This window comes from Melanotaenia boesemani, chromosome 18 (genome assembly GCF_017639745.1).
Source record: "Melanotaenia boesemani isolate fMelBoe1 chromosome 18, fMelBoe1.pri, whole genome shotgun sequence".
NCBI lineage: Eukaryota > Metazoa > Chordata > Actinopteri > Atheriniformes > Melanotaeniidae > Melanotaenia > Melanotaenia boesemani.
In genome coordinates, this window is record NC_055699.1 from 2685279 (window position 1) to 2710706 (window position 25428).

At 40.3% G+C, this 25428-nt stretch overlaps 2 protein-coding genes across 3 annotated transcripts; both read right to left on the reverse strand.

The window, feature by feature from the left end:
• Window positions 1-276: 276 nt before the first annotated feature.
• On the reverse strand, window positions 277-5050 carry pdss1 (prenyl (decaprenyl) diphosphate synthase, subunit 1). Its single transcript, XM_041969015.1, has 11 exons — window positions 4816-5050; window positions 3938-4002; window positions 3689-3821; window positions 3467-3597; window positions 2970-3111; window positions 2780-2891; window positions 2583-2692; window positions 2399-2479; window positions 2189-2302; window positions 1005-1085; window positions 277-489 (listed from the first exon to the last, which is right to left on the reverse strand). The coding sequence occupies exons 1-11, from the start codon at window positions 4966-4968 to the stop codon at window positions 349-351; spliced, it is 1263 nt and encodes a 420-aa protein (XP_041824949.1). The 5' UTR covers window positions 4969-5050; the 3' UTR covers window positions 277-348.
• A 2129-nt stretch (window positions 5051-7179) lies between these two features.
• chrnd (cholinergic receptor, nicotinic, delta (muscle)) lies at window positions 7180-20348 on the reverse strand. Of its 2 annotated transcripts, none has more exons than XM_041968928.1 (12): window positions 20089-20348; window positions 15731-15876; window positions 15159-15203; window positions 14970-15079; window positions 13670-13825; window positions 13353-13462; window positions 12448-12648; window positions 12183-12294; window positions 10311-10425; window positions 9393-9603; window positions 8728-8846; window positions 7180-7995 (listed from the first exon to the last, which is right to left on the reverse strand). In XM_041968928.1, exons 1-12 carry the CDS (start codon window positions 20144-20146, stop codon window positions 7807-7809), a joined length of 1572 nt encoding a protein of 523 aa, XP_041824862.1. In that variant the 5' UTR covers window positions 20147-20348; the 3' UTR covers window positions 7180-7806. The 2 variants fall into 2 exon arrangements, with proteins under 2 accessions (XP_041824862.1, XP_041824863.1); XM_041968929.1 differs by lacking the exon at window positions 20089-20348 and adding an exon at window positions 16537-16630.
• Between the last annotated feature and the right edge of the window lie 5080 nt (window positions 20349-25428).

Here is a 25428-nt window from a genome sequence, read left to right on the forward strand (position 1 = left end):
GGCTAGCTCGAGCCACGGGAGCTTGTTATGAATGAAGTAGAGCTTTGTGCTTTCAGTGCCATTTGTTCATTATTTTACTTTAATTTATTTAGGAACTGAAACCACAATAGAAACCATTTGTATTTAAGAAAGTGGCTCATCCTCAAATACAATCTTTTTGGGAGTGGTGAGAAGAAAACCAATAAATGTAGATTCAGAGAGGCCCCCAGCACCAGGGATCCTTCCGAACCAAAATCCAGTCACCCCTCTTTTTTTTTTTTTTCCACCCTGGCCTGCTCTGACACCCGAGGCGAGGGTGGGTCGCTGTTCTACAGATAGCTGCCTGAAGAGAAGGCTGGCAGTGGAGGGTCACTTGTCTCTGTTCAGCACGATCTCCGTGAGCCTGATGAGGGCGTCCCTCTCCGGGGACGGCCGGAGCATGCTGACCTGCCTGGTGGCTTCTTGACAGTAGCGCTGGGCCAAGTAGGTGGTCTGCTGCACGCCGTCGCTCTGAGACGGAAAAATACAAGCGGGTCAGGAGAGTTTGTTCCAGTACAGATGTTTAATAAACCAGATACTGCTGATGACCTGACCAATAACGGTGCATCAAGATGCAGAGCTGCCTGTGAGTGGCAGGGACAGGAAGAAAGAGAAAGCAATGGAGTGGGTTTTATCTGATGGTCTCTGCAGCAGAGTTTCAGCCTCCTCCATGATGTCTGAAGGAGGCGCAGCCATCAGGTCTCAGCTAATACACAAGTCACAAGTAAGGAGCGTGGCCTCTCATCTGGCAAGAGGTCAGCATACACTGTTCTTAAACTGTGCACGTTGACGCTCACTCAAACCTTTAATGAGGCAGCCACGCGCACGGGCAGCGTCAGGAGGTCACGCTGAGCTTTGAACACCTTGTTGCTCACTTCATTCCTCTTCTTATCCTATGTACTGGTAGAAACTTCTTCAGACCTACAATGGTCTAAATAAGTTTCAGATTTAATTTCCTACAAATAGCTTGTATTAACGTGTCCTACCTGAAGGACGTACTGCCAGGCTCGATCTACATCTCCTTTGGAGCTGAAACGTCTCATGATCATTGCGTGAAGCTCAGGAAACTGTAAACGGAAAAGTAAAATGCTGTTTGAGTCTCACTGAGGTCAACCACACATCACCCACTCACCTCAAGAGACCAAAACCAACTTTTGTTTAAAAATGGAAGCAACTTGTGTTTCACATGAACCCCCATCTACTCTGTCCTCTTCTTTAAGCTCTCTGAACTTCTGTTTCCTCACCAAATCCCCCATAACAAATTATAAAAATGTTTATAATAAAGTTATCTGCTTCGTTGGTCTAAAAAACGCGATTTATTCAGTAATACATGTGCTGTAGTGAGGCTGTCATCCTGCTCTGTAACCACCATTTTATCACAAGTACTGAATATTTTAATGACACCTGCTCTGTGTAATCTACTTTAAATGATCTACTCTGGGACAGACTTATTTCTCCGAGCTGAATTCATGCAGCTAATTATTGTAACATTTACTCATTTCATTACTTATTTTATAACCATACATATTACATTTAATCAAAATGGGAAGCCGTAGTTTTACGATAGCAGGAACTCCTGTTCTTACATCAACACAAAAACCTGGTACACGGACGTAAATCCCTTCCCCAAATTCAGTCACCAGCACCTCCACACTTTCTCCCTCAGTACCCGGATAGTAGCCGGAGAACAACTCGGCCCTGCAGCACCTTTTCCTCTCCGTCCCTCATCACCACTGCGTCTGTCTTTGGTTGATTCTCAGATGTTTAAGGAGGTTTTTGGTCTTCCTTCACATCACATTGCTGCTGTGTGTGTAGCTGAAATATCTCCTCACACGGCAGCTTTTTGGACCTGATCAGCAGTCAGTCAGCGACAGGCTGCTGCGACGCTACGTTGTGCCTTATTTCACATTTGACTATAGCAGGTGGAAGTAGAAGTAGTTCCTGCCGATCCTAAAGTTTAGTTATTTTCCACTTCATTCCTCTTAATAACCTATATATTTACCCCAAAATAAAAGCTATATGAATAGGTAGCACTGGATGAATTTATATTTCAGTATCGATCTGCACATCACTTATTTGTCTACTGAGATAACCTCGTAGCTCCAAGCATTTATTTTATGAATTTCAATACAAACAAGAGTCCAGACTTCGGTGTCCTCAGTGGTCTCACCTGTTGACAAGCGAACAGGACCGGTCCTGTGGCCAAACCCAGTTTCAGATCGGCTGCTGAGGGTTTGCCCAGCTGATCGGCTCCTGATGTGAAGTCCAAAACATCGTCTACCAGCTACACAGGAACAAACACACACACCCTTTATTCTTCTAGATGCGTCTCGTTCCTTCAGGAGTCACAACTAAACTTAATTCATGGATAAGAAATGACCTGGAACGCGATGCCGACGTTCTTCCCGTATTGGTAGGCTATTTCATGAACTTCTGGATCAGAGTTTACCAGAATGGACACCTTCAAATAAAAAGAGCAGGCAGTCAACAAAAAACCATACAGAGCAGAAAGTGAGGCTTTTCTCCATCTGCATGTTATTAATGTGGAGACAGAACGTACATACTGCTTTACAACTGTTTGCAATAAGACTCGCTGTCTTCTTGAAGGTTTTCTCGAGGTAATGTTTGAATCTCTCGTTCTCGTTCTCTTTGGAGCCCAGTTGCATGAATTCCCCTGGAATTAAGACCCCACAAGTTAGCAAAATTAAGGCGCCTAGGGGTGGGGGTGGCATTCACCTGCAGTTTTAGAGCTGTATTGTACCTCGCACCAGGTCCTCTATGACTTGGGAGAGCACTTTCACCACTGTGTTGTTCCCGATACGTGCCAAGGCCATCGAGGCAGCTGAGAGGATAAAATCTCCGGCTAAGATGGCCTGCAAGACAAAACAAACTGCTAAAGAAGTTGTACCAGAAAACAAAATGCAGTCAGGACAAAGAAAAGTAAACCTTACCTTTCTTTCCCCCCACACTTCATTGATTGACCTCTTTCCTCTTCGCTCATCTGATCCATCTATTACGTCATCGTGCACCAGGCTGGCAGTATGAATCATCTCCGTGATCATCGCTATCGCCCTCTGCCCCGGAAGCAGATCTCTAAAAGCAGAGGTCACATGAAAGGAAGGTTGGGTCAAATAAAACTTTATTCTTCTTGTGGTGACTTGGAGAGAGGTGTGGTGCATCTAGTGTACTGTACTTATATAGCGCTTTTATCCAAAGCGCTTCACATTCACACACACATTCACACACTGATGGCGGAAGCTACCAGGTGCTCAACCATGACCTATCAGGAGAAGTTAGGGGTTCGGTGTCTTGCTCAGGGACACCTCGACATGAGCTCTCCGGGCCGGGATTGAACCGGCAACGCTTGGGCTGCAGGACGACCACTCTACCCACTGAGCCATGCCGCCATAACTTTGCCACTAAAACCCAACTATCTGACGTCACTTACCCAGCTCCGTTGCTGTGGATGTTAAGGGCGCGGGCCATCAGGATGACAATGATGGGTCGGATAGCCTTACCCCTGCCATCAAAGTAGTAGTCGCATAGATACTTCAGTTCATTCTTAGAAACAAAAAGCTCCTGTGGAGGACAGAAAGCAACATGTGTTTAGTTCAGGCCTAAAAAAGCATGCTTGCCTGAAATTTTCATTATCAGACATACAGCTACGCACCTTTTTAATGTCATCATATAAACTCATCAAGTCTTTCTGGGCTAACGTGAAAGGGTCCTTCAGCTTCGCATCGCTGTGCGTCCTTCTGCAGCAGCAAGATTGTAGTCTGGGATGCTGCAACGGAGAAGTGTGTCTGCAACGAAACGCAAGCAAACTTAACCGTGACGGCCAGAATTAGTGTCTTATACACCGAACCATCACTTATCATTATTTATAAATAAATGCTGTAGTAGTGCTAGCACAGCTCACCTGATAAGAGATGGGTTTAGGTTTAGAACTTTTGAGTGGATCTGCGTAGGTAATCGTGGCTTCCCCTGAAAGTCAGAAGACACAACATGATCACTTGTACATCTTAAATAAATATTCAGACAAACCTGGCATCTTTTTTTTATATTTGCTAAAGGGATTTGTGTGTTTCAGCTGTCAGGGCTTCTTTTTTTTTAAATAAATATACAGATATCTGTGTTTTACAAAGCAAAATCTTAATTCCTGAAGATCTAGAGCTGACTTAGAAATATATAGATCCTTACGCCAGTTCTTCTAATTTACTGGAAGAATCAGCTGAAAGCACCGTTGTTTAATGCATCATAAGAAAACACCTTTTAAAATCATATTTTTTTAGGAGGTTCTGCTTAAATATCTTTAATTATGCTTTAGGGAAACTTTATAAATTAGTTTTTAAACATTCTATAAAATGAATGGATTTGCTGTTGAAATATTACCTTCTGCAAATGTGTCTCAATGTCAAATGAATGAATGAAGGGTCTATAAAGAAATGATGTAAGGGTAGATAATAAAATAAATGAATGGGAAGCTGGCTGTACGTGGACAAGTATGAAACTGACAGATGGTCAAGTCAAGGACAGACTATTATAAATGTCCTTTAATGACTTCACCTTTATTACACGAGCTGTGATACAACCAAAGAACAAACATTAGCAACAAGTTCATTTCAGAGGCTCTTACAAAATCCAGGAAACTCTTGCGACAGACAAATTTCTTAATACAGCTACGAAATGCCACGAACACAGCCGAGGAAAAGCTCAGGACCGGACCACCGGCTGAAGGCTCGTCGGTATGTATGACCTTCCAGGACTGACAGCGTTCCCCACCCGGTGCAAACTCACCTCGTTTCCTGGGCCGGAGCTCCAGCACGCGCTGCTCACACAGCGCGCGGAGGAAGACGCAGAGCTGCTGTTCAAACGCCACAAGGCTTCAAATAAACTCCTGCTGGACCGAGTCGTGGTCCACCTCCTACAATGCCTCCACGGACCCGCCATGTTCCCATGTAGCGTGCATCAGCCCAGGTTATCGTGCAGCGGAAACGGAACCGGGTGTTGTGCGATGACGTCACACAGGCTCAGTTTAGCCCCTCCCACATGGGAACGTCTTCATCCGGTTACCCGCAAACCTTGTTTGTTTTGTTTATTATTGTTACAGTGGAAATAGTGGGGGAAAAGAGGAATACATAAACATAAGATGTAAACGCTTCACTTTTTTATTAAATGAAATAAATAAAACGGGTAAAATTCAACAAATTAAAAAAATTCGGCGCTTGAAAATCACTGTCACATAAACAGCTTTAACATATATAAAAAAAGACTAACATCACCTTCAGGCTAATTTTAATGATCGATTTAACATTGTCAAAGTTTTAATAAAAGCCTGTTGAGGTAAATACAAGATTACTGCGAGCGTAACAGAGAAATAACTTGTTGTTGATACAAAATAATATATTTAGCTTATATATCTTTTACCTGATTTACTACCAAACCACTTTGTGGACAGCTTTTAAGATACCTCAATAAAATTAGAGGGACAGTTATTTTAAAAGCTGAGCTTTAAAAGACACTAAGCAGTTAACATGACTCAGACTTTCTTCTTCATCTTCCTCTTCATCCTCCTTGCTTCTTGCAGAGAGCTGCTTCCCTGGCAGCCTGTAGTCCCCTTCCTTTCTCTCTCCTTAGTGTTTCCTTTCTAGGCATGCTGCAACTGTTAAATGAAAAGCGACTAACAGTCTGAATAAGTCTTGGTGACATTACTACAAGGCAGCTTGACTTTTTCTGTTTGACATTTAGCAAATAAATTACTGCATATATTAATTATATAGCCTAATGTAAACTTATACTGTTATACTATCTGTCTATGTTAATGAAATGAGGTACACAGTTTTCCGGGGGCATAGGTCATCCCATCTGGTTTATTTACTTTCCCCCCCATACACTCATACATTCAAGCTACGTCCTCCTCTAGCCTATAGAGTTCCTCCAGGTGCATTTCAAATAAAGGTCTTCCTGTTTTTATTGTAATAAACTTTGCATATACAATATTAAATTTACTGCCCTCATGTGGCGTCACTGCTAAATTAGACAGCCAGCTAACATATAAGTTCTCCAATTGCACAAGGCTTGTCTTTCTTGTTTTGTTTTTTTTTTTGCTGTTGTTTTTTTGTTTGTTTGATTTGTTTTGGTTTTTTTTTTCTTTTGAAAGTCTTAATCGTAAAACTGAAAGAAACACCTGTTTGAGCACACTTTTGCTAAAAAGTGGAGCAAGTGAGAGAGGAGACAGAATGTTTTTATTTTCGGCCTCATACACAGGCTATGAGGACACATGTGATGGTTGGAAAACCTTTAAAAAAGTTAAAACCTTTTAAAAAAGTTAAAAAATTTTGCATAATATGGGAACTTTAACACACCCCACAACACAGGAAAATCGGACACGATGTTGTTTGCAAACATCTGACAATCAGGCCTTTGCTGGCTTTGATCGTTAGGGGGAGACGGGACAAAATCAGCTGATTATCCTGTAGTGTGTGTCCGCCTTAACTAATTTACTGTACTACTATGTATAGCGCACTATATTTTCAGCTATAATATATAGAATGACAGCTTCACGTGCTGTACCAAATTACAAATTCTACCATTGCTTGTGTGCTTGCTTTAAGCCGGTGGGCCACATACAGCACGGTGTACTCTATTACAAAAGTAATGACTCTGAAAAGGGCACTTCGTTGGTTCAGAGGGCAAAGGGCGGGTGCTCTAGCACCATCTAGTGAACGCCACTGCATACGACTCAACTGACTTCCATTAATTGTTTTTTTTATTAATCTTTATTCAGAGCAACAAACCCTAAAGAACATGGCATACAGGATAAAATAGAGAATAAAGAAAACATCTACAACTTGGGTTTATTATCACACAAAATGTCAGGAGTTTCAAACAAAATGGAGTTTAGAGAAATAAATTAATGTTTCAAAAATATGACAGGGTGCATAAATAAAAGTGAAATTTTAGCTTGCTAGCATAATCTCTATAACCACATTAGACATTTTTCCAACACAGAAAAATTGGGGTCTATGATAAAATGTGGTTTTGTATGTGGACGATGCAGATAAACGTATCATTGTTTCTCCTTGGGCTTAACAGAAAGTGTTGGTAGGATAAAACCTGTGCAACGTTTTAAGAGATTTTCTTAACCTTTTTGTTTAAATTTCACACGTTTTTTCCTTCATTTATACCTTTAACAGGAGCAAAAAGGAATGAGAGGAAGGTTTGCAGCTAAATTCTTGATGAAATTGTTAGATTCTTCTGTTTGGATGCGGATAGAAAATAAGTCCTTTTGATATAAGTTTAAGTTCCCTGAGGAAGAAAAGGCAGAGCACAACTTCCTACTACACCTCTAAGAAGTCAGATCAGTTTTATAATGTAAAAATTCAAAATTCAGGTGTAAAGATCCCCTTCTTGATTAAATAGTTGGCTTGCTGTAATAATGTTGTTTAACCATTTTTTTCTTGTATAAAGAGAATTTATTTGAAGCCTTGATGTGGGCTAAAGTTGTGTTTATAAATTAAAGACCATGCCAGCAACATTTGCTTATGAAAGGATCATCATTTCAGGGGAATTTAGTTAATATTAAAACATGTTTCAGCTCTCTGATCAACAGCCAGAATAAATGACAGACAGGCACATGTTCGGTCAGCTGTTTCTAAAAATCACACCAATAAAACAGTGTTATACAAACCTTAGACTAAGAAAACACACACAGCTGCAGTTTGAAGCTAGAAAAGTCACGTAAAAGTAATTAAGGACCAACAAACTACAGTTAAAGTAAGTTATTTCTCAGAGTTCCAGCAGACGTGCGCTTTCCTCGATGTAGTCATGTGGGTCACCTTTAAAGGGCAGGTGTGGAGGGTGGTTGCAGATTCCCGTGAGGAAGATGATGATGGTGCCAAGGGTCATCACTGGAGTAACAAGGAAGAGGCAGAGACGGTCCACGGTGCGGGCGATGCCGCTCCAGTTATCTTTCTCCTGTGAAGACAGTAGAGTGGATTATTTTGAACTTTCACTCCCATAGTTGCTTTAAAACTGAAGATCACAGTCCTGCATCAGCATCAATAAGCCGCTGAAACTGTCTCCACTCCTCCGATTTTAGCTTTCAACCACATTTTTAAGCCTCTTGCAGGGATATTTTTCAGATTCAGATACCAGAGTCGCTATGATGATCAGCTCTGACTCATAGTCAGACCTCCAGTCCTTCGATTGAGTAGAGTTTTAATTAAATGAAGAATGGAGCTTCTTTCACGATCCAAGACAGAGTTACAGCAGCCACCTGGTTATTCCTCTACCAAAGCAGAGCTTCAGCATGGGTATTCATCCAGAGCTGCGTGTTTATTTCCCACCTGGCTGAATTTTATTAAACATGGGGAAGAAGGGAAGCATGTGCAGAGTGTGGGTCCAGATGAAAAACTGGCCTTTCAGAGGTTATTTTCAGTTTTAGCTGAAACTATAAAAAATGTCAATTCCTCTTTATCAAAGGGGAATATTTATAGATTAGGTAGACAAAATTTACTTTTCTCATCTCCACAATGAAAAACTCTTTGGGCCACAGTGCTGCTACACTTTTCTACATTATGGTCAGAATTTGGTCAAAAAAGAAAAACATATTCTTAGACTGACCATCATATTTAGAATAAATGTATGCTGACTTGTTAACTATTTTCCAGCCGTAGAAACACAAAGAGCATCCTCCTGCTGTCTCACCTCGTTGTAGTCATTCTTGTTGCGCATGTGTTTGATGATGTAGTTCGCTCCGTCCACAGCCGGCTTCATCTCTCCATACAGCTGATCCGTCACACCTCCATCTTCCTGCGGCTTCACCACTACACAAACACATCCTTGTTTTTCTGTCTGCAGTCATGCATTGATGTTACATTTTCTATGAGACTTTATCAGTCTAACAGGAAGATTTTGAAGAATTTTAGTCTCTCTTTTGTAAAATGTTGCTTCAGTTCATTGAAGTTGCCTTTTAATCAGGTGGAGGTCTGAACTTTCACTGGATCATGTCAACACTGATTCATTCTCCTAATCTGCTGTGTTAGGGATCATGTCCAGTTGCAATGCATTCACCCAGTTTCAGACAGATGTCTTCGTATTTGACTAAAATACAAGCTCAAATCATCAACCAACCACCACAGTTAGTGTTGTACGAGGTGTTTGTGCTGATATACGTGGCGGCTGAATGGCTAGAAGATTACTTCTACATAATTATTAAATAAAATGAGTTGATCCCTTGATAGAGTCAAAAACAAAAGATGTCACATTAATATGTGGTAAAATGTTTTGTAAGTGTTCATTTCACTGCCACAAATGGCCAAAGAAGAAAAAAACACATCAATTTAAATATTTGCTGATTTTTCTGGGCGGACCTGCAGCATGTGTGGACCGTTTCACCAGTCCATGCCTCTCAGACTGCTTCTCAAACATCAGCTCACTGCGGGATTTGACGCTGTAGTATTCCTCTGCTTTTGCGATGTAACCCGCTGAGCTGGATCGCCGTGGCAACGCTCCATCCCAATATGGCTCGGCCTCTTCCGGGTGAGACATACGCAGAATCCGTGGCAACCGCTCCAAGAAAAACTGGACTCAAAATAAACAAAAATGCATGAAAACCTGATGACACACACAGTACAATTTAATCAATGAGCAGTTTAATTAATGAACATGTACATCTGGAAGTTGACACAAAAAACCTAGTTTTTCTTGGTAAAAGTGCACTGCACCGTCTTCAAGAGGTGAGTTGCAGTGTGAAAATTAACTGTCTTCTGATGGCAAAACTGATGTGTCAAGACAATAATACAAGACACTACCTCAACAGGTCAGAAAAGGGGGTTAGAGCAAAGGTAGAAGGTGGAAGTCGGGCTCAAGACTCAGAGCTGGATGGAAAGTCAGTCAGTCAGGTCTGATGGAGGCATGAACCCTCCCCAGAGCCTGGACCTCAAAATAACTGAAGCAGTGTGGAACCCTCTTAACAGAAAACAGAACCAAAGTCTGCCAACTCCCAAAGGAGAGAGATGTCCTTCAAGAAGCCCGGAGAACTATTCCTGAGAACTACTTAAATAAATGATAAGAAAGTAGGTTCAAGATGATTCAGTGTGTGTTTAAAAATAAAGACAGTCATAGCAAATACTGACTTTCAAACTCTTTAGAATTGCACACGTCTCTTTTTACCTGTTTCAAAAAATTATTTTCAGTTTTTCCGACCGTATTTAAAGAAAAATGAAGGCTGGGTTGAGACTGTTACACAGTTCTGTACCACACATGTAGGTGTGTTTAGTGTGTGTTACCATCTTGGTCCACTCAGTCATCACATGTGTGCTCGGTGTCCTGAAGTGCAGGTTGAGGACGACCACACAGTTCAACACCACGACAGTAACCAGCACCATGATGAACATCAGATACCTGAGAGACAGTCAGTAGTGTATTAACATTTCAGTAATCTTTCAGCTTAGTTTGAACTTACTTTCATGGACTATGATGGACAGCTAGCACACCTGCTGCTCCCTATCTGTGCTGATGCCTGTAGCTTCTGTAAAGTTTTCTGCAGACATGTTGTTCTGTTACGTTTGTAATGTAAATGTTGCGGTTTAGTTACACCCTACAGGTTTTTGTACAAAGAGGTTTAGTGTGAAAAGCAACTTTTTTGAGAAGTTCTGATCAGAAAGATTCATCCAAACCAACCACTGATATCATATATAGTTTTATTAGTATTGTGTATGTATATAATAGCAACAGTAACAATAATTGCAAGGTATTATGTAAATAGCACCTCTACCCAAAAAGTAACTAAATGGCAAAACTAGAAAAGAGGTGAGAAGGCAGCTAGTTTAGCAGCAATATAATATATAATATATTCATCAGACCCATGATCCTCCAAAAACAGTTTTAAGAAGGGATTTGAAGGTATCAAGAGATGTCGCAGTGGACAAGGAGTTACATGAGGTGGGGGCTTTAATGGAAAAATCCAGATTGGATCTCCCTTTGTCACAAGCTGTGATCTGGGAATGGCTAAAAGGGCACTATCTGCTGAGCTCAGTGGTCAGGAGGAAACATGCCAAGTCAGCTATGTGAGCTGGATGTCAGGCACGCTTAAGGTTTTGAAGGTGAACAAAATCTAACAAGAAGCATGTGAAGGGAGGAAAGAATACTTTTTTCACCAGTAATGCGCCTTGCTGCAGTGTTTTGAATTATTTGTAGGTGACAGAGGGAGGCCTGACACTAGTCAACTCGAGAATAGACAAAAACCTGCATGACCTTTTGTAAAATCAGCGGTTGGAAGAAATTACTTGATTTTAGCTGGAAAAAAAGACTTTACAAAACTATTGACCTGAGCATCAAAATAAGATTAACACCAAATATTTCTCCTTTTCATAGGAGATTGAGTGATCTTATCTGAAACAATATAAGTTACAGAATTTAGGGGACCAAAGAGAATGTCCTCGGATTTTTTTGTCATTGAACTTACGGACATTTTGGGCCATTCCGGATTTAATGTTAGAAAGACAAACCGTGAGACTGATAAAGCTGTTATCTGTGGGTTATATGGGCATGTACAACTAAATGCCATCAAAAGTGGTAATTACAGTAAAATTCACATTATGGGCCTGAATAAGCTGGCCAAGAAGTAACATGTAAATACAGAACAGAAGGGGACCAAAGACTGAGCCCTGTGATACGCCACAGCTAAGCTAAACCACAGAGGAGATAAAATTATTCAACATGATAGAAAAAGTTCTGTTGGGGGGATATGTGCATAGTAAGCTAAGAGGGAAAATATTAGTTTCAACCCTAAATGACTGAAGATGTTGAGGTCAGCAGTATTAAAGGCAGAACTTAAATCTAAGAAACTAAAATACAACAATCTCCTTTCTGCTCTCAGTAGTAGGACAGTGGTCACTCTGACAAGGACTATCTCTGAGCTATGCAGTGAAATCTGTTAAAATTACTGCTTTCCTTCAACTATGCAGTGATGACTTTCTCCAAAGCCTTACACAGAAAAGAAAGATGAGTCTGCAGTTCAGTAGCAATGTGGGATCCAGATTAGGTTTCCCTGGTAGTGGTTGCACAGTTGCATGTTTTCAACTGTCTGGAGAAGATCCAGAGGCCAAAGACAAATTAAAAACCTTTAAGACAACAGGGCTAAGTGTGTTTTTACCTACTTGACAATTAGTGGAACAGACATGGACGTCTCTGGCAGCCTTTGAGAGATCAGCAGCAAGAAGACAGACTGAGCCAGCAGCACTGAGATGGACAACGTCATCTTCTCACCACCTACATACCAAACACAAGCAGTTTTCAGCTTTAAAACCCAAAAAGGTGTTCAGAGTTTTCCAAAACACTTTGAGTTTAACTATAGTTATTTTGTCATTTGGTTGAAATACTTTAGTTCTAACAGGGTGTTTAGAGAGATGAATGAGCACTGACTGTCAGCAGGCAGGTAGTAGACGAGTGAGGCCAGGAAAGAGATGAGCACACAGGGGATGATGATGTTGACAATGTAGAAGAGAGGTTTGCGCTTGATGACCAGGTAGAAGGTGATGTCCTGGTGCTTGTTGCTCTCCATGGGAATGTGTTTGTAGGTGTTTCTTTTGGCTGGCCGGTGGATGATCTCCCACTCACCGTTCTCTGTGCATGAGAAAACAAGTTTCAGATCATCTAACTTCAATGATTATGTATTAAGTGCAGTTTACAGCAACATTATAAGAACCTGGCAGGTGTGTTTCTCTTCTGAATCTACAAACACAGCTCATTTTTTTCCACAGTTAAAACCTACAAAGTTTAATTTAAATAAAATGACTTAATTTAGAAGAAAAAAAAAACAAAAAACAAAAAAACTGATCAACTGTTTTCCTGGCAGCACGGGAGATAATATTTGTGATATGAACTCAAATTATTTGATTTAATTAAATTTAGCTCACTTGTACAAAGCCCACCTTGTGCCAGTTGCTGGAAGATGAATGAACAAATAAATGAATGAATAAATAAATAAATAAAGCCCATGATGTCAGTTCATAAAGTGTAATGCATGCAGGTTTGTAAACCATGCATGTGGGTTGGATGTTCTCATTGTGACCACAGGTTGTCATTCATGTTCTTGGGTTTGTAAATCATTCACAGATTTGTATTTGTGACCTTTAAGAGAAGTCCTTTTAAAATCTGTGAGCACGTTTACACATGGATCACAAAACTGAAAATACACGTCAAAAACTGAGGTTAAGTAAACACAAACGTGTGGCAAGAGGAAACCTGATGTTAAATTCAGATTATCATCATCATATGTTAAATAACTTCAGCAGCTTTTGGAGCCTCTACTCGTTTTGAATTGTTACCCGTGAAGCTGGCAGGGTCGATGATGATCCATTCTACAGTCCATTTGGTGGGGTCATCCCCTTCTTCCTTCAGCAACATCCTGATCTCTTTGGCATTGTAGGTCAGAGATCTGCAGAGTAACATGAAAATCAGCTGTATACCTTTCGATGAAAGGAAGGATGTGCAGAAGGTTACAGTGACATAGACATACACCACCAGTGAAACGTTTGGACACAATTTAAAACTGCGTCCAAACGTTTGAGTATAAACAAGAGTTTATCAGTGAGTTAAATGTACCACAGACTTTATGTTTACTGATGTGTGGTTTCTGTCCTACGTGAATTTAAGGGTGCAGTTCTGCCAGTCGAAGGGAAAGTAGTTGACGTTGATGGAGCATGAGGAACGGAAGATGGCAGGAGGTAACCAGTAACAGAGACCATCTTTATCCACCAGTACATTACTGTAGTAGGCCACCTGGAACTGGGCATCATTACTGAGGAAGAGACGAGAAACAGATAATACAAGTGTCTAAAAATCACACTCTATACAGTCATGTGAAGAAGAAACTATACCCTCTGTTTAATCTATAGCTTTATGTTTATGCACATGTTTCTTCCCATGTCTTAAAGGTAGGTACCTACAGCCTCAGTCAAACAACAACACATCATATTGCACTGCATCATGATCTATCTAAGAAAAACTAAACCAAGCAGTGTGTGAAAAACTCACTGCTGCCACAGGATTCGAGAGGGTAGGTTTTTGCCATGTGCTGATAACCAAGCACTTGATTATTGATGTGACCACCTCTACAGAGGCAGACGTTTTGGTGGTTTGTAAGTATGCAGGATTCAGGTGTGTGTTAACACAATGCCAAGGAGGAAACACATCAGCAATTATCATAGAGAAGCAGTTGCTCATTTTCATGATTGCTTTGCAGGACAGACCAGACTAAAGTGGAAATGTCTGGTCACACAGCAGCAAGTTTGGCTAAAGCTTGGCTGCAACTGGTTCATGCAGCAGGACAATGATCCAAACACAGCAGATCTTCAACAGAATGAGTAAAAAAGAAGAGAATCAAGGCACTGACATCCAGCTAAAGATAATATTCTAACATTACTGAATCAATATCAGATTATGTATGGATCAAACTTGACACTAAGCAGAGTGACAAATCTGAAAGTGAATGTCACAGCAATGTTGTGACCTGGAGAAGAGCTCTGCTTGAACCTGCAAAGTCCAAACAAACGTCTCATCAGAGAAACCAACGCAGAAGCTCAACGTTATCACGGTTCAAGCCTTCTACGGCCTTCAACGTTAGATACAGAGGCTGACACAAAAGTGAAGAGGGTGTAAATGCCTGTCGCCCAGGCAATGGCAGACAGAGGTCATTGCGCATGCCAGTTACCTCGGCAACGGCAAGGAAGCGACATCACCAGTAAGAAAGTGACGTCAGAGCTAAGCTGAAGGTATGAAAATGATTGATTTGGCTGAAAGATTATTTTCCTCTGGGCTATGGAAGAGTAAATTTGGGGACTTGGAAGAAGTCAAAAGCTGGATTTCATACTCGGGGAACATTTTTTTCCTCCAGATGCAACAGATAGAGCAACTCTGCAGGTAGAAACCAAACAGAATCTCACTTGTTCTCCAGTACGATTTCTGGCAGCCACACCATGCTGGGCGGCAGGCGAAGTATGTTGATGCCGTCAAACTCTGACACATTCCACGTCAGTCTGTAGTCGGTCCATGTCTGTCACAACACACAGACAGATGTTAGACACAAAAAAACAGAATTATGTAAACAATGAAAGAAATTAACCTTAACGTACGTGGTCAATCCACACATTCGTCAGCAATGTCTCATCTACTTCTTTCTAAAAATTGAGAAGAAAAAGTCAAAATTAAACAGATCAACTCTTTAAAAGAGTCTTCAAACAAATAAAATAACTAACTTTGCTCGTCAGACAGACAAAATCTAAAAAAAGAAACCTCTAAAGACTGAAAATATATTTAACCTTATCATTGTATGAAGAAAATTTAATGTTATTTTCATTTTTATTGTTTATTTGACATGGACAATGCACAATCACATGATTGTAGCAGAGTTAGCTGAAAGCTAGTTTGCATCTGTAGTCCCTCGGCAGGTAAACAAACAACAGTAAATACAGAATAGAAGAACACGACATTACACGAAACAACTGACAAACAATTTTAAAATGGAACGAATACAAATAAGACAGTAAGAAGCTATAAATACAGCCTAACAATTTAGTCTAAATAACACAGGACTTAAAAATATCAACTGTAAAGGCATAAATAGTGAATAATAATATTAAAAGGCCCTACTTTCCAGGATAGTAGGGCCTGGAATTTAAAATGGAAACAGGTGGAAGGTGTGTACCAGAGAGATGAGGTTAGACAGCGTGAGGGCGAGGTAAACATCAACAGCGTCCTGCTGCCTCTCGACTGGCCGCAGCTCTTTGTTGTACCCTTTCTCTTTGAACAGGTAGTTGATCAGACGCTCCTCCTCGTTCCTGCCCCAACACTCTGACACAAAAAACACACTTCAAACTTCACATTCAGGCCAAAACAACTACATCCACTACATATAAACCACAGTATAGAGCACACACTTGAGATCGTGATAATCTTCCTGATGAAGCAGAAGACAAAATTTGTAGACATTAAAGTAGATATTTCTTTTTGGGCTTTTTTTTAAAACCTTTCCAGTCCAGCATCATAGCAAGCCAAATGACAGCCTGATTGCTGTGTTGTGCCGAACAATTTGCTTTGCCAAGAGGAGGTTTATGGATATAAGGCTCCTCTTGATAAAATGATTAATTACTTAATTTATTCATTGTTATTTATTTACTTTGAATTATGGAATCTATGTAATCTTGCCGGACCTGATCAGAGGAAACAGAAAAAGAAGGAAGACACCCTCAAAAAAAAAAAAAAAAAAAAAAAAAAAAAAGCAAAGGGAATAGCAGAAAGAGGAGAAAAAACACAACAAATGGAAAGAAACGACCCTTCAGTCCAAACTATCACCAGACAACAAACTGATACACTTAAACAGAAACATACCAGAACATTTCCTTCAGCTTTTACAGAAAAACAGAGCTGACAGTAATCAAGAATTACTATAAAATAATATAGTTATCATAATTCCTAAATAGTAACAAAATCAAAAAACCATAACAAACGTACCACAACAACAACTGAAATACCAGATACACACTCACAGAAAAACTAAAATATCTCTTAGTGTATAAACCTACTGGACACCTCAGTGACTGTCTGCATGCAGAGGATGAGGAATGAGGAGTGATCAGAGATGAGGAGTGGTGAGTCAGATCATGGAAATGCGACCACGCCTCCACAGAGGCTAGAGGTAGACTAGGGCGGCCCAGAGACCCGGGCCATCAGCAGCAATCCCGGAGTACCAACCCAAGCTACCCCACATCTGTCACGTGTAGCGGGCGGAGGTGAGGACCCAAATGCAGGCAGTCAAGGCAGGAGGCAGAACTGTGCTGGTGACAAGGTTTATTTCTCGAAACACAGGACAGGGAACCACACACAACAGGGGAAAGAACCATATGTAAGGATCTGACAAAAGCAAACTGAAAACCATGGGGTATATATGCACAGGAGGAGTAACAAGGAACAGGTGAAGTGAATGAGTAATTAGACCAGGTGAACTAATGAGCCAGAAACAGGAACCACAGGAACACAAGAGGGAAAACCAAACATGACAAAACTGAAAACCTAAAGCATGAACATAACAAACTGAACATGATAAAACCCAAGAACTATAAACCAAGAGCAAGACTGAACTAAACATGACAAAAATCAAAACCCAGAAACCATGACAACATCGGAGAAGAGAAGAGAACCCCCCCCCCCCCCCCCCCCCCCCCCCCCGCGGGGGCACAGGCCCTGGCGGTCCAAGAACCCTAACCCTAACCCAGCCAGGCCAGGGCCAGAGTGAAGGGCCCAGGGCCCCAAGAGCCCAGAGGCAACTGGCTAGCACTGCTAAGGAGGAAAACAAGCATTGGTTGCATTTTATTACTCCCATTTGTGATTGAAAAGTCCAATCTTATTTATTTGGAAAAAGTTTCAATCTGAACTCTCAACAAAAAGACAAAAGAATTGACAGAACTGCAATAAATAAATTGTACATTGTCAGTAGTTATTGACACACTTACTACTTACTTACTACATCTCAACATCTGATTACAGCAACATCCAGTTTCTTGCTACATGACGTTAATGCTCACCACCTCACAATGTTATCATCTCATTCACTTTCCAGATGTTCAGCCTATTTATTTGGCTGCAAACACTTTTTAAGAGTTTGTGAGACTTCATCTGTTTGTCATTAAGTCATTTGCACTGACAAGGAAGACATGAACATTTCAAGTATTTCTTATTCCAAGCAGGAGCCAAACCATGTAATAAGTTGCTAACAGCTCCTTTACTTGGTGTAGTGTTTGTTTTTCTCAGTGACACACAATATGTATCAAGGACAATGCACTCTGGTCCAGATTTATGGCCTCTGCATACCGACATATTGTGGAGCTGTGTGGGTTGTGGAGCAGAGGAGGTACCCAGATGAGGTCGAGTAGTGAAGACACATGAACTGAGCTTTAGTTTATTATCATAGAGATGCACAAATGCACAAGAAACTGACCAGAAAGAGGAGTAAAACATCAGTAGAGAATATCAAATTAAGCTGAAATAAAACATGTTCACACTGATATGATCCTTTCACTAGACTGCATTTCCATCCAGTTAGCCTGTGTTCATATTTTCCACTCTTTCACCTTTAATACCATGTTCTTGTTCTTACAATGTTGTAACAGAGCTGACCACATTCCAGGTGCCAGTTGGAAAACCATTCAATGTTTTGTTTAGCGACCAGGCTAGCGTTCAGCATTACAAAGTAATAAAAACTACACTGGACAATATTTTGCACATGCAAACAGCAGAAATAAATGTTCATGGATAGAGGATGGACAATACAACTTGTGAAACAGATTTAATGAGACATAAGCTGACAGAGGTACAAATAAACTGCTAATTTTTGCAACTAAGCACAGGGAAGCCATGCTATTGAGATCATGGCTGAAGAGGTTCCTAAAACTTTTGAAGTGTAAAATCCACATTTGGAGATATTACAGTTTATTTATTTTTTTTATTTCCTATTGGTAGCGCCATAATTCCTGCTTCCAAGTTAAAATGTAACAGACTAATTGTGTGCTTTTTGTAGCACTTTTACAATTTCAACTGTAACACTTTGTTCATTATAAAGTGCACCACACACTTTTCACATGGTACACAAAAAGCTGTGGAAAAATAAGAAATGTTGCCTGAAACAGCTGAAGAAACTAGCAGTATCCCATGAAAGACCTAGGAAACGCTGGAAGGACTACATCTCTTGGCTGGCCTGGGAATGCATCAGGATGCCCGGAAGTCTGGGCTTCTCTGCTTAGGCAGCTGCCCCTCTTCACCCGACCCCAGATGAGGAGTAGAAAATGGATGGATGGACTCATGATTTAAGAAAATTTTTACATTCTTTACATATTGTTCAGTGAAGGCAGTTAACATGTTGGAGATGCTGTAATGTAGCTGCATGTGAAAACAGTTGTTTACCCCGTGTTGTTTTGTTTAATATATTTAATCACTTTTCATGGGATCAGTTCATAATATTCATGAGCTCACTGCAGATCAGATAATTCATAGTCACAACTGTCACAATTACAGCCCATGCCTGAATAAGGTACATACAGCTGAAAACATTGGTTCTCAATGAAAACCAGTAACTTTGTGCTGTCCAACACATCAGTTTGGACATGCAGCTATCCCACCAGTATTTGTTTATGCGAAATCTACCATATTATTATTAGTACTATTAGTGTTCCTAAAGGTAGCATTAGACAGACCCAAATAAATTAACCTCATCCTACAAGTTGAAGGAAATGGTTTACCACTTATCAAGAATCTCTTATTGAGAAACAGCATTGGCAAAATGGTGCTGCCTTCTTGCTTCAGTCATGATTGATATTCTAGCACATCAGAAAATGTTTTAAGAATTTAATTTTCACCACAGAGATCTTTTAGGACTGTTTTTAAATGGATAGCTCTTCTTTTTAAGGACGCATGTAATATAATTTATTCTTCGAAAATGCTTCACCAATTACTGCAGCTCAAGGTTTTTACTTGTTTTTTTATTTTATTTAGTTTCTGACCTTCATTTGTTCAGATGATATATACGGTAAACTGAAAATTCCTTGGTATTCACACAGGCAGATGAAAACAAAGTGTGTGTGGATGCTTTCTTGCTGCTCATATTTCACTGTAAAGCAGCTGCTCTGCAGATCAAACTACCAACACTACTGCCTTCATTGCACAAACGGTAACCGGCATACATTTCCCATCTAAACAGTTTATCACATAACCTTGTTCATGTTTAGTTTTGGTACAGTGACAGAAAACTGTCAACTATGTTTTTTAATGGACTATTTTGAGACTGCATGTGTACGTTTTAATAATATTAGTAATTATAGTGAGGAAAATGGAAACATTAAAATAATTTAGATATTTACAGCCAACACACAATACTTTACGAAGTAAAAAAAATCATTTAAGCCATCTTCTTTATCAAATAAAGCATATTTAATTCTAATACTTAGAGTAAAAGCAAGAGCATAACATAAGAAAACTGTTATGTCAAATTTTAAAAAACCACCATGAACTCACCAGTTGAGAGCAGCATGAGCAGGAACACAGTTACAAGGGTTGCACGTTGAAGCTCCATGGCCGACTGGCAGTAAAGAAGTGTGCTGACAGCTGATATTCACCGACCTTCCACCAGAAATCGGGCGGATTGACAGGCAGCAGCTGCAGAAACAGAGAGGAGAAAATAGAAAACTGACCGCAGGCCTGAGCAGCCGGCTGTTGCCACCCCACTCTGAACTGGAAGCAGACAAAACCAGGAGGAGGAAAGATGTTGGTCTGCTACAGGCAAACAAAGCAGGCTGAAGTTCTCTAAAATCACTCTGTACACCACAAAAACCCTTGTTTACCAAACACATTGAGCCTCCTCACTGAGGTTCCTGAATTGCTGTTTTCCTAAAGCTATGCTTCAGAAATTGTGGATGCATCTTTCCTTTTGTTTGAAGAACTAAAATGCTCCAAGGCCAGAAAGAGCTACAGTGGGAAATAATAGATTTATAAGTTTTAAAGTGTTTCCATCACTCAGGTTTCCTCTCAGCTGAATAACTTCTGTTTGTGTTGGTGTTATTTTCCTACATGTAGTCATGTGGGTCTCCTTTAAAGGGCAGGTGTGGAGGGTGGTTGCAGACTCCCGGGAGGAAGATGATGATGGTGTTGAGGGTCATCAGTGGAGTAATCAGGAAGAGACAGAGTCCACGGTGTGAGTCATACAGCAACAGTGGATTATTTTAAACTTTCACTCTCATAGTTGGTTTTATGCACAGCAGGCTGTTGTTTAAAATCAGGAAAGAAGAAAATAAACTGCTGCTTCTTTGATGGACCTTTATGCAGAATCAAGTCAGGCTGAGTCCAATTAGCAAAGTAGAGATATCTGCTGCATCCTCCAAAATCAAAAGCCATGCACTTAAAAAATCCCAAAATCACATAGCTGCAGTGGTAACTGTTTTTCTGTCAACAAGTTATCAGAAAAAAAACCCTTTAATTTTCATGAAAGTTGTTTCAGTGTTTCACTCTTTGTTTCAAAATTCCCACAACAAAAATGAGGACTGGACACCAAAGACCAGACATTTCCTATAGGTATGCAACCAAAACATTGAGTGAAATGTACTTTATTTGGAAGCAGTTTAACTTTAATTTTATTAGTGAGATCCAGAGTCCCCGCCCTCCTCGCTCTTCATTCTTTAAATACAGTACATGAGACATTTCCCAGCAGCATGCTGACATGGGGGTGCCCACTCCTCTAAAATTAGATGGGATGACCGTTACACAGATTGCATCCTGGGCACTTCTCCATTTCACCCAAAAACCACCACTGAGTGTAAATAATGAAGAAATTCCTTTTTTTTTTGGCCCAGTCCCATTTATTCGCACTCCCACCCTTGTGCCCCTGGATTGCGCGTTGATGGGCGCGAGTGTGTAGTGTGTCCCATTCTCCAGAGCGGAAGTTTGCCTCGCCCCTTTGCACCCTCAGTCCACACTTCGGCTAAGTCCGCATCCATGCAGACTTCACCGAAGCATATTACCCATGAAATGACGTTCAGTTTTATTCGATTTAGGTCTGAAAATGACCATCTCTTCACTGGGCACAGAAATGCCTCTGCTCAAGGCTATGAGTGAGTTTACGGCTGTAAACAATATTAAAATGTTTTAGGTAAATATTTAACAGATAGACAGACAGATATTTTTTTCCAATTTAACAGCGAAATAATGAAAATAATGGACTTGGAGGGGAAAGTAACTCCTCAACAATGCAAGAAGAAATGGGAAAACCTAAAGAAAAAATATAAGGTAATTTGATTAACAGTATGAAGTGTCTTTGCATCTGTGAGACTGTAGCATGTAAATATAATTTCTATCTTTAATATATGCATGTATTGTTATGTTAAGGACTTGTCACTTCCAAAAACTGGGTCAGGGACAGATGAGGGAGAAGTTATAGCAGCAACTTGGATTTTCTATGCTGCCATCCATTAGACCAGTCAGCCTCTACTCTTCAGGGCCAAGCAGTGTAGTGGTCAGCCAGACGGAGAATGAAGACAAGGCGGACACAGCATCTCTGTCAGCAGCAGGAGCAGCGAGCTCAGAGGATTAGCTCTCCAGAAAGTTCTCCAGTTGAGACGCTGAAGAGGCCGAGGAAAAGGAAGAAGAGTGATGAGAGTGCAGCAGAGGGCCTCAGGGAATGGTGTGAGAACATGGAGAGGAGGCAAAAAGAAGAAGATGATCGTGACAGAGCCTGGCTTAACCACTCCCAGGGACAAATGGATAAAATGCTAGATCTGTTTGTGAAACTTGTTGACCACCTTACCAAGTAAAGTGGTTAACAGGTTTTATTTTATCCATTTGCCCCAGAAAATGCATATGTTCTCAAAAATGTAAGCATCCTGTTATGTATCTGTTACGTCTGCTCAGTTGTTCTTTACCCCCACAGCAGCTTTGACAGTATTGTTAAACATGTAATAAACACATTTTCAGAAAAATACAAATGGCTTTTATTTATTTACATATAATTTATAAAAAAAGAAAAAAAGAAGAGTGTCGTAACAAGACATACACATTCTATTAATGACTAAATGCAAGCAATATATTTTGTATTTTATTTTATTTTTAACCTTTTACGTTTATAGGCCACAGAAAAACTAAAGCAAATATTTTTTTTTAGAACTGATTAAAATTCAATATTTCAATTCATGTGAATATTTTTTCTAAAAATCTATAAGTTTCGTCTTCTAAAATTACAAACTCAGTTTCAGTGAAATTTAAAAATGTTACTCTGATGACAACTCTCAAAACAACGAGCCCACAATGGCATATAATACTTCACTGCAATGTTGGCTAAAACATAACAGGAAACAATTTAAATAATCAACATTTTACCAGGAAAAACATTTTAAGGTTAGTGAGTTCCAAAACTAGATGTAATCATGTTGAAATAGGTGTGCTTGTAAAGTAAGTGGTGCAGAAACCTGGGCAGAGAGTCTTGCTCTCAACATCCTGCCGCTTGCTTCCTGTCCAGCATCTCCTGGAGGCAGTGGTGGGGGTTGATCATCCAAATCTTCTGGTTCAAGGACATCACCAGAGGTCAGGCAGATATTATGTAGGAAAGCACAGGAAGTTACCACTTGAGTGCAAAATGCAACCTTGACCTCTATTGCTTTAAACATGGTTGTGCGCCATCAAGCTTTCATCATGCCAAAGGCTCGTTCAATTACTGAACGAGCACATGCATGGCAGTTGTTAAATCTTTCTCGAACCCGGCCCTGAAGTGGCAGTTTGTAAGGGGTGATAATGGCTATAATGGCTATAGGCAACTGAATGCAGGGATATCCGCCATCACCCAGAATAAAAAAGCCAGGTGGTGGGTATTCAGCATTCACATACACAGGGCTGTTTTTAAGAACACGCGTGTCATGAACAGAACCAGGAAAACCAGTGAAAATGTTCAGAAATCGGCCAACGGAGTCACAGATGGCTTGCATGTGAATGGAATAGAACTGCTTATAGGAAAAGTAATCTTCTTTGTTTTGATTTGGTGGTTTAATTCGTATAAGACAGCCATCCACTGCACCTACAGCCTCATCAAAGGCTTTGTGTCGAGCTAAACGTCCAAATCCCTTCCCAATGTCCTCCAACTCCTCCTGTTTTGGATAACAGATGACTTTGTGTGCATTTTCCATTCAGACTGTTGACTTCGGCACAGAGAATGCTCTGGCTGCAACTCTGTATGAGATGCCATGTGCAAGCCAATAGATGAAGATCAGTATCTCCAGTGGATAACCCCAGCCGAGATCTTGATCTCTTTTTAAAACTCTCATCAAGCCATTGATTGAATCCCTTGTTAGGCGGTAGTCTGGTTTCAGGTCTTGGTCAGGATCAAAGTACACCTGAAGAACTGGAACGGTGGAATTCAGTCTTGTGTACAGGAGCAGTGCTCTAGCCTAAAATTATATGGAGATGAAATTAAAAAAATATCTTACGTCTCATCATTTTCTTATTTTTTTTATTTTATTTTTTTTTCAAATCAGAGTAATTACAATTACTTCTATTAGGACGGGTATTTACCATCCAAGATGCAAGCGGGTGTGCATCTTTACTGCTTTTCATTGCGAAAAATATCTTCCCACCGGGCAATAGGGTAATGATGGGCATCTTAGGAAACAGTAGCCCATAGCATTTAACTTACCGTTCGTACGAACTCCGGCACAGCATCGAGAGTCTGCTGTATTAGCCTCCTTTGGTACCTCCACATCTTTCTTCTCAATATTGTTGTTTGTTGCAGTTTTATAATTATTTTCATCAGCAAAATAGTGTACAAAACAATCGGTGCCTGCCTGCACTGTATAGTTGCCCTTACTCAGGTTCTACTTATGACACTTTCATTGTTCTCATTAAATGTTAGAGGCTTAAGGAACAGCACAAAACACAAGGCAATTTTTCTTTTCTGCAAGGAGCAACCTAGAATTAACTATTATCTTTTTCAAAAGACACACTTGCCATGTTAATTTCTGGAGATCCCAATGTGGATGCACCAATGACTTATTTTTTTCGCATGGAACCGCACACTCAGCGGGTGTGGCCATTTTCTTTAACCACAATGATGGCAAAGTAGGGTGACAATGAAGGCCACTGGCTTATGATTATTATTGAACTCAGTGACTGTAAATGCATCTTGGCTAACATCTATGGTTATCTAAAAATAGGAGACTAATGTGCAACGTGAATACCATGATTGATGAATGGAAGTTTATGTTCTCTACAGACAAGGTCATAATAGCAGGCGACTTTAATGTGGTCCCAGATGAATGGCAAGATAGGTCGCCAACCTTGCTTACGACTCATGCTTTTAACCCTCTTATCGCAAACCTTTCGAGGTCCCTTGACCTGATTGACATATGGCGCAAGAATAACCCAGATAAAATGCAATATACTTGGAGTAATAAGGCTGACTGGCCTAAATATTCTAGGATAGACTACTGGCTGATATCAAGCAACTTGGTTGAATTATCTTCTAGCTGTGAAATTTACCCCTCTGCTCTCACTGACCACTGTGTTATTTCCCTATCTATCTCAGCACAAAAGGACTACATATTACCAAAAACATCTCTTTGGAAATTCAGTAGTCATCTTTTAAGTCAAAAGTTGTTCTGCAATAAAATTTTAGCCTTAATTAGAGATACTATGAAGTTAAATGATTTAAGTCCCCTTAAAAATGGGAATGGTTGAAATTTAAAGTTAGGGAAATCAGTATTCAGGAAGGGAAGAAAATGGCGGTTAAGAGAAGACAACAACAATCTGAACTAATATCTCAAATTAACTCGCTTTACAAACAGAACAGAAAAAATGCAGAATTGCTTCCACTACAATCAA